Source organism: Lycorma delicatula, chromosome 1, assembly GCF_047948215.1.
Source record: "Lycorma delicatula isolate Av1 chromosome 1, ASM4794821v1, whole genome shotgun sequence".
Lineage (NCBI taxonomy): Eukaryota > Metazoa > Arthropoda > Insecta > Hemiptera > Fulgoridae > Lycorma > Lycorma delicatula.
Window position 1 is genome coordinate 257884700 of NC_134455.1, and position 16251 is coordinate 257900950.

At 27.2% G+C, this 16251-nt stretch overlaps 1 protein-coding gene across 1 annotated transcript in view; it reads left to right on the forward strand.

The window, feature by feature from the left end:
- The window catches only part of Cp190 (centrosome-associated zinc finger protein CP190), a 64512-nt gene extending 52067 nt beyond the window's left edge, over positions 1-12445 (forward strand). Inside the window, exon 11 of the mRNA XM_075376146.1 lies at positions 3948-12445. Within this exon, the coding sequence (XP_075232261.1) occupies positions 3948-4325 (378 nt within the window). The 3' untranslated portion in view covers positions 4326-12445. The remainder of the gene's footprint in view (positions 1-3947) is intronic.
- The last annotated feature ends 3806 nt before the right edge of the window (positions 12446-16251 follow it).

A 16251-nucleotide genomic window follows, 5' to 3' on the forward strand; every position in this document is an offset into this window, starting at 1 on the left:
CTCTTTCATCTGAAAGTATACTCTGTTATTATCCATTAGAAATTTAGGTTATAACTGTAGTTGTTTAATGTATTCTGTTTGTCATACATCAGATGAATATGATTATTATAAAGGACGTGTCATCAGCATCTTTTTTTTACTTGTGTTTAAAATCACTTTAGAAATAAAAGTAGTACTGAGGTGATAATTACTATACTATATTTAATGAATATCTGCTAGATGTATTTAAAGTAATAATTTTTTAAACATTTATTTGAAAATGAATGACTATATACTTGCATATATGCAATTAGTTATGAAGCTCAGCTCAATTTTATTATTTTAAAATGTTTTAGAAAAGTAAAAACAAAAAAAAATGTTTTCAGATTTCATGTATAGTTTTTGACAGAAAAATATTTTCTACTGAGAAATATAATGTTAGTTTCACACATTTCTACAAAAAAAAAGACTATTTAAAAATAATATAAAATCACTAAGATTTTTTACTTTAAAATAAAAAACAGTTCAGTAATAGAAAGGAAAAAATTATGTTAATAGATGAACACAGTATGATAGTTAAATTTGAATAATATATGAAAATGAATCATTTTTAATAAATTTATTTTTATGGAGCATAAAAATATCTGCCATACCTTGCACGATTTTTCTACATAGCTAGTTACAAAAGTTTTTAATTGTTATGGAATACCAATTTTTACATTTCTTCATCTTAGAAAGAAGCCACCTGTCAAAGAATAAGTTTTCGTAGACTACAGAAACAATTAAGATCACTGAATACTAAGTTCGGTTTGTATGGTTAATGGTCCATTTGTTTCCCATCAAATAATTAAATATGTTGTGTTCAAACAGGTGTGCAACCAAGCATTGCTGCAAAGCAGCATAAAGATTATACTTGATTTGCATCAAGTATTGCTGCAAAGCAGCCGTGACTAAGATTTTGTCTTCTTCTGTTCTAAATGCAATTCAATTTCTTCAAGATCTTATAGTAAGAGACTGCTCTGAGGCTTTTTACAAGAATCTAATAAGAAAAACTAATTGTCCATCTTATCAAACTGTCATAGATGACCACCCACTACTTGCAGCATCTTGCACATTTTCTCACTACTCCAACACTCATGCATTTTGAATGTACACTCCACATGTATTATATGACTATGATTTTCTGTCAGTTTTATGTATCTTATTAGAAAACAAGTAACAAACTTGTTTCTCATATACACAGAAAATGAAATATAAAGACAGTTTACTGTTCTTATTATGACATCTAGCATTTGCCAAAACATGAGGGAAGTATACATTTTATGAACTGAGTCTGTTTTCAAATGATGAATTGATATAGGTGGGTTCTTGTTTTCCAAAAGTACCTTTTACATGGTATATACCAACATCACTTATACCTTAGCAGTGTAACAGAGAAATGTGCTCTTAATGAGTTGTTTCCTCAAAGGGAAAAAACAGATCCTTTTTGTTCTTTTTTTTTTTAATGTTATATTTTGCCAAACTACACATAAAAATGAATCTATTATTTTTATAAAAATATTGTAAAAAAATCTGTGATGGAATTTAAATTAAATTTCCTTAATTCAAAAAACTTGTAGCAAACTTGATGAAGTGATACTACTAAGCAAGAATTACCATCCTGTTCTTTGACAGTTGCTGATTTAAGGGTTAATGTGATTTAATAAAAAACTATATTTATACTTATACACATTTAAACTTAATGTTTAAATTACCTTAGTATAAGAGATTGCCTTTTAACAGTGAGCATTTTATATTAATTAAACTGGGACTGCTAACTGTTTTACCATATTATCTCTTTCACACTTTTTATCATTGGTAAATTAGTTGTAGTTTCTCTTTTACTGTTTTTCTGTAATTCCTATAGTTCATAAAACTATATAGTTGACTGAGTTTTCTGATGTGATAAAACAAATATATATATATATATATATATATATAAATTATATAACATATTACATGAAGTTTAATTTTTTTGTACTGATTTTTAGTGTGACTAACAAGTATTAAATTATGTAAATTACATTAGGTATATTATTTTAGATTGCTGACAAAATTGTAATTTTTTTTATTGAATTGTAATTGGATTTTCAAGGTGGGATAATTTTACTGTTGAGTAAATATGGTTTTTTTAAATGATAATTCTCTTTTATGCTCCAAGTAAATACTCTGCAATCCTGTAACTCTAAAACAGTGATATTTTTATAAAAGGTAAAATATATCCAGGTTTTCAAGCCGTATGTAGTTTACAAGTTTCAAAGTGTTACAGAATTTTTACTTGATATAACATTCTACTTAACATATAAATTAGTTTTCTTATAGAAAAGACTACTGTAATATATACATGACTGCATATTAAGTTTAACTTGTTACCTTTCCTTTCTTTTTTTGAAATAATGAACATTTACTTAAAAATAATAATAAATATCTTTCTTCCTGTATATTTATTTATTTATTTAAGGAATCATCTTATTAATTGGACTTGAACTTGAATTTTGCAGCATCACAAAAAAAATTACTTTGATATTCATAAATTTCTCAAGTCGACAGGTTTTAAGTGTCATCTGGTCTAGACTAACACCCTCTGCAATGATAGCTTTGTCCGGACTTTTTTTTTTATGAAGGGCCAGACTTTGTATAATTTGTTTAGTTACATACGTTACCTTGATGGTTGTTCCATGCATACAATTGACTATCCTAGATGTGTGCATATATTTTTTATGAATGGGAAGTTATAGTAAATGAAAAAAATGTTTTCACTGATCAGAATCTCCACCCCAAGAGAGGGATTACATGGATCTATGTGATCTGTTTCTCACAATAACCCCCACAGCTTTGTCTTTTCCACTAGACCAAATCTGATCTGCATTATATTGACTGTTTTAGTTATCTCAAAAAATGTGATAACCTTTCTTTTCTTTAAGCAACCGATTTTTAAAATAAATAAAACTTAGTTAATTACATCTAAAAATGAACTAAAAATCAGAAATCTGTTCTAAAGAAGATAATATATTAAAAGATCATTTAAAAAATAATGTTTTTTAGAGTATTTTCTTATAAAAAAAAATTGTTGTGCAATTGCTAATTCATATATAACACAGAAAGGCCAGGTAATAAAGAAACCAAGGCCAGGAAGTGAAATGGCGGAAGTCAAAATTATATAAAAAATATATAATGTTAACTTTCAAAAATGGAAAACTGGCATAATTATTGGTTTGGAAAAATAATTGTTTAAACGTTTTTGCCACAATATGTGTAATTATTGTGATGATTCTACACTACATAATATTTAAATTAGTCCCAGAAATAAAGACAATAAATGTGAAGTTACAGAGAAAGCAAATGAAAAAGAGAGAGAAGAAAGGAATTTTTATGAGAGGTATAAATTAATTTAATATACCAATATTAATATTTCAAATGAAATTAGTGCAGAAATTGAAAAGTAAATAAGATTTTATTAATAGTTAAAATATAAAATTAAATATTTAAAATTAATATGAAAAAATAATTTCTTAAAATTTAGTAAAAAATCTGTAGAAAAACTAATCACTGGCTGTTGTATGTTTTACTATACAACCTTACTAAGAACTTAGAGCAATAAACAAGAATCCAACAATTTACCTGACCCCCATCATTTAAGTCAAAGGGAAAGACCTGCCTATCAACACATAGCATGATCTGACAAAGGTTAAATAGTCAACAGATGAATCTGTATGATTTGATTCAAGTGTATTAAATCTAAATACTGACCGTTTTAGACTGCAGTTTTGCTTTGAGCCAAAGCAAATGCTACAGGCTCTAATAACCATAGAAAATAATTATAGCAAAACATGTACATGTGTACAAACATAGATATAAGGTTTTTCCTTTTACATCAATTCTTGTGTTTAGATTTTATGTATCTGATAGTATTTCATATTTATTTTTAGCCAATGGAAGTTTGTGAGCGAGATAGTATCATTATACAACCTTCTGTGATTCAGCAGTCAAATTTTAACGTAACATCACAGTCATCGACCATCAAAGGTGTTCAAAGTGTTGTACAAGCTGTTAGCAGTGGCGGTGATAATGTGGAGTGTTTGAACTCTAGTACAGTTATAGTTAACACTGCTGCTCCATCATTGTTATTGTCATCTTCAAAAAAACAACCAAAAGATGAACTCGTTCAAGACTGGGATGACTTTGATGATGAAAACACAGCTAGTTGTCCTCTGGAAGAGATAGATACCAGAGATGCACAAGCTGATGATATTAAACCTAGCAGACCAACGATTGAGCTTGAGGAATCTATATTACCAGACATGTGATTTATACTTGGATTACGTTAAATATAACGTGATTCATTTTTGCATTTACTGACTTGATTATTACTTTTTAATTAGAAATTGAATTTTTCTATATACCTACCAGTGGTGCAAAAGTCGTTTATTTAATTTAAATTTAGCAATCAAAATTGAATTTATTTTGATTTTAACTTCTTTTTGTAGACTTTAAAACAAATTATCTATATTTTAAAACATTACAGTAATTGCATTACTCATTCACATTCGTGAGTTATTCAATTTGTTGATTGTTTTTTCATTAAAGTGTCGGCTATAAAATGTAATATTGCTCATGCAAGAGACCTGTTAATGTTTGAGATTTATTTGTAGATTTTAATCAAATCATATCTCAGGTGAAATTTGTAGTTATACAAGAAAATATCTTCAGTACTGGTTGTTAATTATCTTGAAAATGCATATTCACTGTAAAGTTTAATAATTATATTTTATATAATGTGATAAATGTAAGGATAAAAGAATGATTTCTGTAATATTAATTAAATGAGAAGTAGCTTTTAAGTAAGGCAGTTTGTAAGAGATCTGTAGATTTCATGTGGAACGTTTTTTTGTAAGTTATACTTTTCTGCCAACAATGAATTATTTTAAGCACTGTGAAAGTACTTTGATGGCTGCAAAATATCACTTGTTTACTTAGAATCTGTAACCTAAGAGTCTGAATCCACTTAGAATTTGTAGCCTAATATTTGATTGTACACATTAAATGTAATGTAATCCCAAAACTCATATAAATGAGGAAGAATTGAAAACTTTTATTTTATCATAATCAAATGTCACTCTGCACATGTGTGGAATATGTCTTAAGTTATTTACTTAGCTTTTATGTGATTTATTTCTTTATAAATTAAAAAGATTCATTCATAAAAACAAAGAATATGAATTGTTACATTCAGTATTATTATGTTTTATCTTATTCTTGAAGGTATGGACTATATTCCAAATATAATCATTTTACATAATAGAAGCTCTGTCAGTACCTTAAGTTATTTTTTAGAAGTTGATAGAAGAAAGAACACTATATAAAAATAAAGGCTGTCACTAGCCATTAGTGAAAATCATTAGTTGAGTACTAATTTACATTAGTTTACATTAGCTGAAATTCTTATTTGAAATTATGTTTATTTTCTGTAATTACTTATAATGATAAGGTTCACTTTTAAAAACAGTTTTTCATTTTTTGTAATAGTTTGATTAATGTAAATAAATATTTATATAATTTGTAAAATAGTTTATATTATGAATATATTTGACAGTGATTATAATGAAATTTATGATTTATTATTTAAAAAGAAAAACAGTAAGACCTTGAGTTAAGCTTACATAAATTCTTGTTCAAAATTTTATTTTAAACGCTATACTCTTTTTGAATATGCCATTAAAATTAACTCAGTTTATTCACCCTGCTATTTAAAAACTGCTACTTTGTTGTAGCAAGAAATATTATAAATCATAAATTTATTTTTGTTATTTTTATTATTATATTTGGTTTTGTTGCTTACTGTTGTTTTGATAGATACACTACTCATGTATCTGCCATTTAGCAAAATTAAAAAAAAAAATGTATTTTATATTTATATATATATTAGTTTATATTTTCACATAAAAGTAATTATGAATGACTTTGTAAATATAGATAATACCTGTAATTATATAAATATGGTAAAATCTGAGTTAACAGACAAACAAGCTGCAAGTTTATGTGATGAAAACTTCAAGTAAAAAAAAATTAAAATTGAAATTGAAAGTATCTTATAAAAAAAATAATACATATAAAGATTATAGTCAAAGACAAATCAGGTGGCCTTGTTGAATCATAAAAACATTAAATAAGATAAAACAGTGCCACGTGACTGTACTTCTTACATTTTTTTATTTTATTTTTATTAACTGCATTTTAATTAAACCCTTTAATTTAATAGTTTTATTTAATACAAAAAACCTCTAGACTCATGTATGTTATATTTTAGGAAAGATTCTTTCTATATTTTAAAATAATAAATGTATCTTTATGTAAATATGATATACTACTTAATGCAATTTAATCTTTATTTAAAGAAAAAAATTGTTTTTTTAATGCTAAACGTTTTCTTTGATAATAGGGTACTCCATTTTCAGCCAACAATTGTGGTTTAACAATGATATTAAACAAGACTGATTTTTTTTTTTTTTAGGGTAATCCCTAAAAATCTAGCATGCTGACTAATGAATGCTGCACTAAAGGATTTTGGTTACAATATAGTTTGCTTCTGTTTTAGCCCCACTGTTATGGTCCATATTGTCTTACTCACACATCTTGATGAATCTTATCTTATTGAGTGAATCTTATCTTAAACATTTTGATGTGTAAGGTGGTTGATCAGATAGAAAATATATTTATGTACCATTCACATGATTACAAAGAACAATTTACAGCAGTTGAAATTGCTGCAGTCAAAACAACAGACATCATAAATTTTGTTTTGGTGCTGTCATCTCTCCTGCAATTATTGTTAACTATCTATGATTAGATTCTAGATGTGAAAGTTCAATAATGAAAACATATATTTTATAAAGGCAATCAAAGGAAATTAATGTGTTTAAATTTCGCATCACACAAGGACCAATTGACTGATTGCTTTCAAATTTTCAGGATACATTCATGTCATCCCAGGAAAGGTTGTTTTAAGTCATAGACTGAGGCCCTAGCTACTTTGAAGGTCAAGGTGTTTAAAAATATTATTTCTCCACCCCCAAGGAGGGTGAAGTTGTGAATTAAAGTTATTCATTAAGGAAAAAAATATTAATCTTTTACTTCATTATCATATTTCTGCCACCATGGCAGAGAAATAAGTTATGAATCTTTCATCGTCAAGGTGTGTGTACTTTAGTTACCATAGTTACTATTATTCTTTTTTTTTGTAATTTAGTTTCTTTTTCAGGCTTCTTATAAAGCCTGAATACTTTAAATGCTATTTATCAGTATTATTCTCACAATCATGAGAATAATGAACAGTGCAGGGGTCCAAGTGGTGGAGCCCTTCGGGTAGATAGGAATGGGAACCGAAGCAAGCTCTGCTGATGTATTGGGTGCTGGTCCCCCTGGCAACATGGGAATGATAAGCGAAGCGAGCTCTGTGGCCCGAGCTCTGTGGTTTGGGGTCACCAGGCCCCTGAGGGTCCAGGTTCGGGGTAGGCAGACTGGCTAGTTATTTATATAGTGCATAAATAGAACAAAATATTGCAAAAACAATGTATATTAACAACAACAAGTGTTCTTAATGTATATTAACAACAAAATGTATATTAAACTTTGTAACACTTATATGTTTAGGTTGCATAATTAAATATCTTCTTATTCAACCAAATCAGGATTAAATTTGTGACCAAGCAGACTATTTATTCTTTTATTAAAATTTTTTGAAAGCTGGCATTTTTGTGCTGCCTGCATGCCTTTGTTTGGGCAGTACGCATTTGTAAAATAAGCTGTACCAAAGTTACACTGTTCCTAGCAGTCTGTATTTCACCTTGCACATAATCTCTGAATTTCTATGTTTTACCATTTATTATCTCAAGTTAATTTTATCTTAAAACGATTAATGCATTATTATGTTATTCATATGTATTTATTTATTGTTTATTTTATTACTAAGTCATTTTTTATTTGAAAATAATATTTCAGTTTGTGATATAAGATTTCTTTTAATTAGGTTTTTATAAGAAATGTTAAAATTTAATTTGTAATAAAAAGCCATTTATATTTTTATTTAATTTTATCAAGATTAATAGAAATTTGGAAAATTAAGATATCGGTCAACTTTAGAAGAGGTAAATGATTAGGAGACGAGATGAGATGATGTTTCGATGATATTTACTTCAAAAAAAATAATAATTCACTGTCATTTGTAGTAGTGAGTCCAAACAATCAGTTACAACGACAATGAGAAAATATATTGAGTGAGATTACTTCAGATATATCACTGGCAAGGTTCAAAACTTAAAATTGTAGCTTCAGAAAACATAAAAAACTCACTCCAAAAATCTTGTTAAAATATTTCCTGGTCCAAAAGGATTTTTCTCAGCAAGCTAACACATTTCTAGTTTTGAATTTTTTTTTTAATTATACCCCCTTAATATGATTGAAGACTTGGAAGTTTCCAAATATTTATACAACCAAAATATAGTCCACTTGACATGTTAGCGGACTGTTACAAAAGGCATGATATTTTGTAATCATAGCTCTTCTTGGTAAGTTGCTTTTAATTTTTGTTTATAAAACAGATGTGTTAGAACTTTGAGCTACTGACAGGACAAATGACTATCCTTTGAGAGAATTTTAGTGGTACATTATTTCTTTTTTTGATGATGTGTGGTAACACAATCTGAACCTGACTGACTGATAATTATCCCCTTCATGTGTTCCGTTTAAAATTTCTTACTAACTACTAAAATAGCTACAGCCTTTAAGAATTCATTAGCATAGATGAAATGTTATTTACTTTTCATAGTCATTGAGGACTTATTCAGAATTTGCCACAAAATTTGGGATAAAACTTTACATAATTATGATAGTAAAATTTTGTGTATCCTCAATATAAAATATTGGTAAACAAAATGAGGACTTTACATCAATTAGACAAGCAAAGCATATTGGTTTTTGTGAAAAACTAATTAAAGAATTCCATAGCAATATAAAAATATTTATTATAGCCGCTTCCCATTAGCTAAAATATTTATGACATTCTTTTGTATACACTGAAAAAGATAAAAGAGGAAACACCTGAATTTTGTGACAAATCACATGAAGTTGGATCAGTGATAATTGGATTTCAATATAATAAGACTTGTTTCACATCACAAAAAAAAAGAGTTAATATTATTACTATCACCGTTTCATAATACAAATGAGGTGTACTCAAAAAGTAAAAAACTAATCCCAACTTTAGATAAGAATAAAAGTAGAGTTGATACTGTGGATCAGTTTTGTTCAATGACAAGAAAATCAAGAAGGTGGAATCATAGCCAAAATAAATTCGTAAAAACATTTTTTTTTTGCTGTTAATCATAAAAGGTTGCACGACAAGAAAATATGATTATGATTGTGGAATGAACTCTCTAGAAGAACATTTGAAAAAAGATCTTAACTCTGGTACCGTTTTAAAGACATATCTTCCTTTCTAAATTCTAAGAACATGAATCTCAGAATACTGTCTGCCAATAAAAATATATATTTATGTGGAAGAAGTCATAAAAATATTAAAACTGACATCACTTGCAGTATGTGTGCAGAAATGCCCTCAAAAATCACAGCCAACATATTGTTGTCTATGAAACTATCAGCAACAATGCTGATGTAGATGATATCAATTTCTTAACTTTTTTCTATTCGTAAAACAATACTTTGTTTATAACTGAACAATTTGCTTTTCTAATTGTTAATTGTTAGCTCTGTACTGTATATATATATATATATATATATATATTGAAATACTTCATTTTATATTTTAATGTTTTGTAATTTGGATTTTGAGTGGTTTTTTTTTATTTTAAAATATTTTTTTTACTTTTATTTTTTTGAATTTAAGTTAAATAAACTTTTTTATCAACTTAACTAAGCACTTAAATTCTAACAAAAAAAAAAGTTAATTCATGCATTATCAAAATATTGAAGGAACACTGTACTCCAAATACCAGTATATGTGCAGTAACAGAATTTTAAGTGGTAAGGTTAAATGTAAATGATTTCTTGGATATATATATATATATATCCAAAGAAATTTCCATTAACTCAGATTCCCTTTCTACTTCCATGTTAACCAGAATTTATCGTAAAGAAAACTACCATTAACTCTTTTGATACAGGATCAAACAACTTGTTGTCATAGGTGTAGGTCTTATATGAACTGTCTGCATGTTTTCTGATAGATTTGCAACTCTATTTTTTACCTTCAATATTTTTCATCTGAGAGTTATGAATAACATACATTTATGACTTTAAGATCTGTTTTCTTTACTAGAAAATGAGTCAAGAAAAAAAAATTGTTACAAAAGGTACAGCATGCTTCAAAATTGTAATTTAGTTTACAAAAAAACAAAGCTAGATTAGACTTCTTTATTATGCTGTAAAAAGCTTAAATAAACATAAATTATTTTAATGAGAGATAACATATAATTTTTTTAGATAATATTGATAAACATAATTTTTGTTTTTAACAGAAATTTGTTAACATATATGATATGAATTAATGTGTTATTTAATTGTGAAATAAATCTAAAATCAGCATTTTTACATCCCCCTTAATTTTGTAGTAACTTCAAAATTTAAGTTTCTGATAGTAGGATATATAAGAATGATTTTCTGTATTATATTGCTAGTTAATTTTATAAACTTCTTATTATCATTTATTGTTTTAAATCATTTATAAGCATTATAAATAAGTTAATAGTGTAAGTTTATTATAAGTGATACCATAAATATCACACTATGACATTTTAATAAAGCATACATGAAAATGTTGTACATTAAAAACAAGCATATCCTTTTATTTTGTTGCTACTTTTCACACAATCTTATACAACCTAAAGTGATATTGTAATGAAGTGGAATTCAGATTAATGATTTTGAGTAATGATGTCAATTTTGTCGGGTGTTTGTTTGTGTGTTAATTTATCTAAAGTAACAGTGAAAGAATACCTTTAATGCCTTAAAAGGGAAAGGTATTAAAAAGATAACTTTAATTTAAAAACCTTTTCAATAACAGTATGCTGTAACTGTGCAATTATTTAAAAGGATGGCTAAACGGGATGAAAAGCTTTTCCTTGTGGTATTCCTGTGGTCTGACATGAACTAAAAGATCACATTACCAACTAATTGCTTATTTTTTCTTATAATGTAAATAAAATTTCTATGAAATCTAAGCATGTAGTATTATATCCCCCATTCCCATCTGTACCTCATTAATGTAGCCCCTTGGAAGTTCCCAAGCTTCCAGAAAACTTCTCATTCAAAAATAGTGATCTGGAAGTAGGAATTATGAAAGAAGAGTTACTGATTTAGACTTTGGAATACAGTCCAGTGACCCGTCTCATATCATAAGGTAAATTAAATGATTTCAAAAAAAAGTATGGATTGCAAGGTGTAATTTAGTTTAAAAAGATACAAAAATTTCAATATTTGATAATTGTCAGAGATAATACTTTTTTTAAAGGGATATTGATGACATAACTTACAATTAGGTTTAATTCATAAATCTGAGGAGTATCTTGTATAGATTTATGCGAGTGTAGTTTTAAAGTATTTTTATTATAATGATAAAAAATTCCTTTGTACCAATTGTTCGTGTTAATATGAGACGTCTTATGAAAACAGTTATTGAAGAAATAAGTTCTAGAAATTTTTGTGTTATGGTGAGGAGGCTTAAAGGTAATTGCTAAGGATGCATTTTTGATATACTGTTATTTTATTTGTAAATGGAATTGAGACTCAACATGAAACAGTAAATCAGCTTAACTTCAGAACTTGCTTTTTGTATAGTGAGTAAAGCTAAACTTCACATCTGGATATCTGCAAAACTTTTTCTAGGTATCAATAAATCACAAAAATGTCAGGGTTTTTTAGTGTATAAAAAGAGCAGTGATTTGTTATATGTCACTTCGGCAAAAAATCATTTCCTACTTTCTCATATCTGGATTTTTTTATATCAAACCTTGGAGCAGTAAGTGATGGAACATGGTGAATGCTTTTGCAAAGATATATCAGTGATTGAAAAGTATGAAAAAAGTTAATATAATATGCCAGCAAATTAATGTTCCATTAATTTAGGATCACAAAGACTAACCATAAAAGAAGAATGTCATCTAGGAAATTTTAATGCAAGTATATGACGCTACTGATTTTATTATTTTTTTTTGCTGAAAATAATAAAAAATTAATAATTACACATCTGTAATCAGCACGTAAAGTAATGTAAAAAAATTTATCGCATAGAGAAAAACATAAAAATATGGATTTTATTTATCTGTAATGCCTTTATTGGAATAATTCTAAAAACAGTAGTAGAAACATTTATCAATTATATAATTTTGCCGATGAGAATCAAAACTGCTTTGCTATCCCCGCTTAAGATAATACATATTTAAATATTTATTTATGTATTTTACTTTAGATTTTTCTTTTCACAGAAGAATGAGTTTCAAAGAATAAAATAAAAAATATTAAACAAAATAGGATTCATATTCTTTGAATATATCCAAACTTACATTATATCAGTTCAGTAAAAATATTCAAATTTAAAAAACTTATAATGAAACTCATAATGAACTCGATAACAAATTATATTATAACTGATAAATAAGAAACTTATTCATCAATATCACATTAATGCTAAAGTAGTAAAGATGTATTGGTTCAGAGTTCCATTACAAAGGTTCAAGTAAGATGAGCCAGGAGATGGATACTTATTGATTTGTTGAAATGTCTTTCTCTAAATTATATACTGAATAATATTAAAAAATGCTCTATCGTTTTAAATTGTGTATACTAACAAAACATCTATTGAGTATGTAAATTTTAATTTTTCTTAAAATTACTACTAAACTGGCAAAAAAATTTCAATTTGTCAGTGCCTGTTCAAAAATACAGATACTCTTCTGATCCAAGTCACTGATAATGCTGTAACTTATCTTCAAAACTGTACAGAAAGTCTAAAATTGGATGCCGTGGAATGCTTGCAAACCTATCCCCTACTAGGCCTTTCCAAAACAATTGAATCCAATAAAATTATCCCTAGCTATAGTATACTTGCTAATTAAAATCAAGGTCGTTTAAAAAAAAAAACCCAGTTTGCATTATGGAGCAATTTATAATGAAATAAGATTTTTACAGAATAACTTTTGCAGTCTAATCAGGAAAATTAAAAATTAGAACCTTAAATCAATGGTCCTTCTAAGTATTGAGTAATGTAAAGTATTTAATTGGTTCCACTGAAGTCTCCATTCTCAGAAAGTAATTCAAGGTTGAGCAAGGCCAAAATAATATCTTTCTGTTCAATTTGTTATCTAAACAGGAAAGCCCAAACTTCTGATTTATAAAGAAATGAATATTTAATTAAGAAATTAAGTTAATTTTGGAAGACCATAAGTCCAACTTAGCTGAAAGAATTAATTTAACACTGAAATTCAAAATTTTCACTTCTTGTGAATTAAGAAATATAATAATTCTCCAACACAGTTGGAGAATATCCATAGAAATCGTATAGAACTACTGTAGTTAACTTTGTTTTTACAATAACTGACTAGGAATGTTATAACTGTACTTATTTGTTGATTGCTAGATCTTAGGTAATTTGGATGGTGTCAAACCTAATGTTATTTTGTGAATAAAGACTATGCATTATAACTGATGCAGTCCCTTGTGTCTAATAGCATAACAACAGTATGACTAGACATGACATGCATACAAAAGGTAAGTAAGTTTTGTTTTGATTCTACCATTATAGTTTATTTTCCACAGTCTCTTCTATCATCTTGACATTTTACAATTTTTTGTTCACAATTTGAATTTTTAACACATTTTATTTCCGACTGTTCTATTTTCTTTTTACTTATACTCTACTGCATTATATTACATTTATTTTCTCTAAATTTTATTAAAGCTTTCAGTTTCCTGTCTATTAATTTTATCATTAAACCATCCCATTCTTTACATACCTAATAATTTTTTCACTAAAACATTTTGAACACCTAAAATCTACTAATTTATTAAAGATCAGTATAATCAAATCTGATTGAAGTAGAGTTCCTCTGACAATTTAAGCTGCCCACCATCATTTGTAATGTTTGCCATCCTTTCAGAATTTTTCCAGATATCTATGCCAAATGTGTCAGACATTTTCCTGCAGGGACACTACCCAATGATGTCTTGTTTTTGGTAATTCGCAGTGTTTAAAAAATGTCATCTGTTTTCTTTTTTAATATCATAACTGTTTTAATTTTCCTTGCCGAATTCAAACAATGCATAACACTGTTTCACAAGAGATTGGTTACATTAACTTTGCTTTACACTATCTATCCCAGTTTTTTGTATGGTGCTGTGACAGATGTAAAGGTACAAGACACACCAGAAATTTTTTTTCTTAGAATTACAATGTTCTCATAACAGCCCCGGCATTGATCAAAGTGAAGGTAACACTTGTAGGGGTAAATATCACCTGAATTTTGAGGAGCAGGAAATTCTTATATGCAACAGTATATTTAGCTCAGTAAAAAAGACAATGTAAAACCAATCAATCCATTCCTCACTTTTTTTAGTAAACCTGATAGGATTGTTATGCTTGATATTGGCTCTGTTATCTTCAGAAATGACTTATGATTCATATTAAGTTATCTACAACCATATTATTAAGAAATTTGAACATAAAATACATAACCTTGTTATTTATTTATTTATTAACTTAAATGATTTTCTTTTACTTGTTCATTATTAATAAGTTACACAAGAAGTAACTTATTTTAATTTGCAATAAAGACTGAAAAATTTATATATGTACATTAAAAAACGTTTTACATTTATTGCTGACCATGTTGTAACAAAAAATATCCATCATAATAATCTATATTCCATGTTAAAAGTGATTTTATTTTCAAAATATAAATTTGTTATTCTCAAAAACTAATACTAATGGGCAGATTAATGTTTGGCTATTTACTTTACAAATATCTGCGAAACTGAACATTGTCACTGAAAAAATGTTGAATACTCAGAAAAATCATTTATCTATATTCTCCTTCATCAACATGTCCTCTTTTTGCTCTGTACAAATTGTTTAGAGATGCCTGTCAGCACTGAAGCTTGAGATAAATTTTCATCATTATCAAGAAGCTCCAAAATATTTTTATAGCAAACATCTTTGTTCTGTAACAGAACCTTATCTAGCTGACCGTTTGGAAAAAGTTGATTAATCACCTTTCTCTTCTGTCTCCCCATGTCTCTATTCTAACTCTTTGCCAATCTAACTTTATTTATGATAAATTAAAGTTAATACAAAACACTATCTAAGAATAATCTAGTCATGTACTACAAGATATGTATATATAGTGTGTAATTATAACATAGTGGAAATTATCAGAGTAGAAATAATACGTGTAATTGATAACACATAAACAAGCACAGTATGAGCAAATATAAATTTATACATTACAGTAATAGCAATTGCCTTTTTGATAAATGGAAATGAATACAAAGTGCAATTTAAATTTGAAAATGTGCTACAAAAAGTCACACTTTGAGAATGTGTTTGTACACAAGAATAAATAAAGTGTGCGTAAATGTATAAAAATGAATCTGTTGGTTGAAAAATACACGGTGTATTATTTACAAACATGTATATAAATAATAATCAGAATATTAATAAAATGTATCCTGTTAATCTTGATGTTTCAATATTGGAACTTTTCAATTTCATAACTACATATTTCTACCATTAAATATTGAAATGAATCTTTTTAAAGTTGTTTTTAACTGAAGTATGACCATGTATTATTGAATGAGAGATATATAAAAAAAGTTTCTATCAGGCATTAAAACAATACATTCCTCTCAAAACCAGATGAAACTGAAAAGGGAGGTCATAAATTAACTCTTTATACCAGTAAGAACAATGAATAAAGACTGATTAAAATGAATAGTTTTATCAAAAATTGTTAACTGCCAATTATTATAGACAGAAACATGGCAAACCACATTACAATAATAATTTTAAAAAATTCCAATAATGAAATATAGCAAAACACACTAGGAGATTCTTTAATCTTGAAGAAAATAATTATTTTACTGCAATTGAATTTTATATCATTTCTGTCGAGACAATTCGAATAACGTTTTTGAACTTTCAAATTAGATGTATGATGGAGGCAGTAT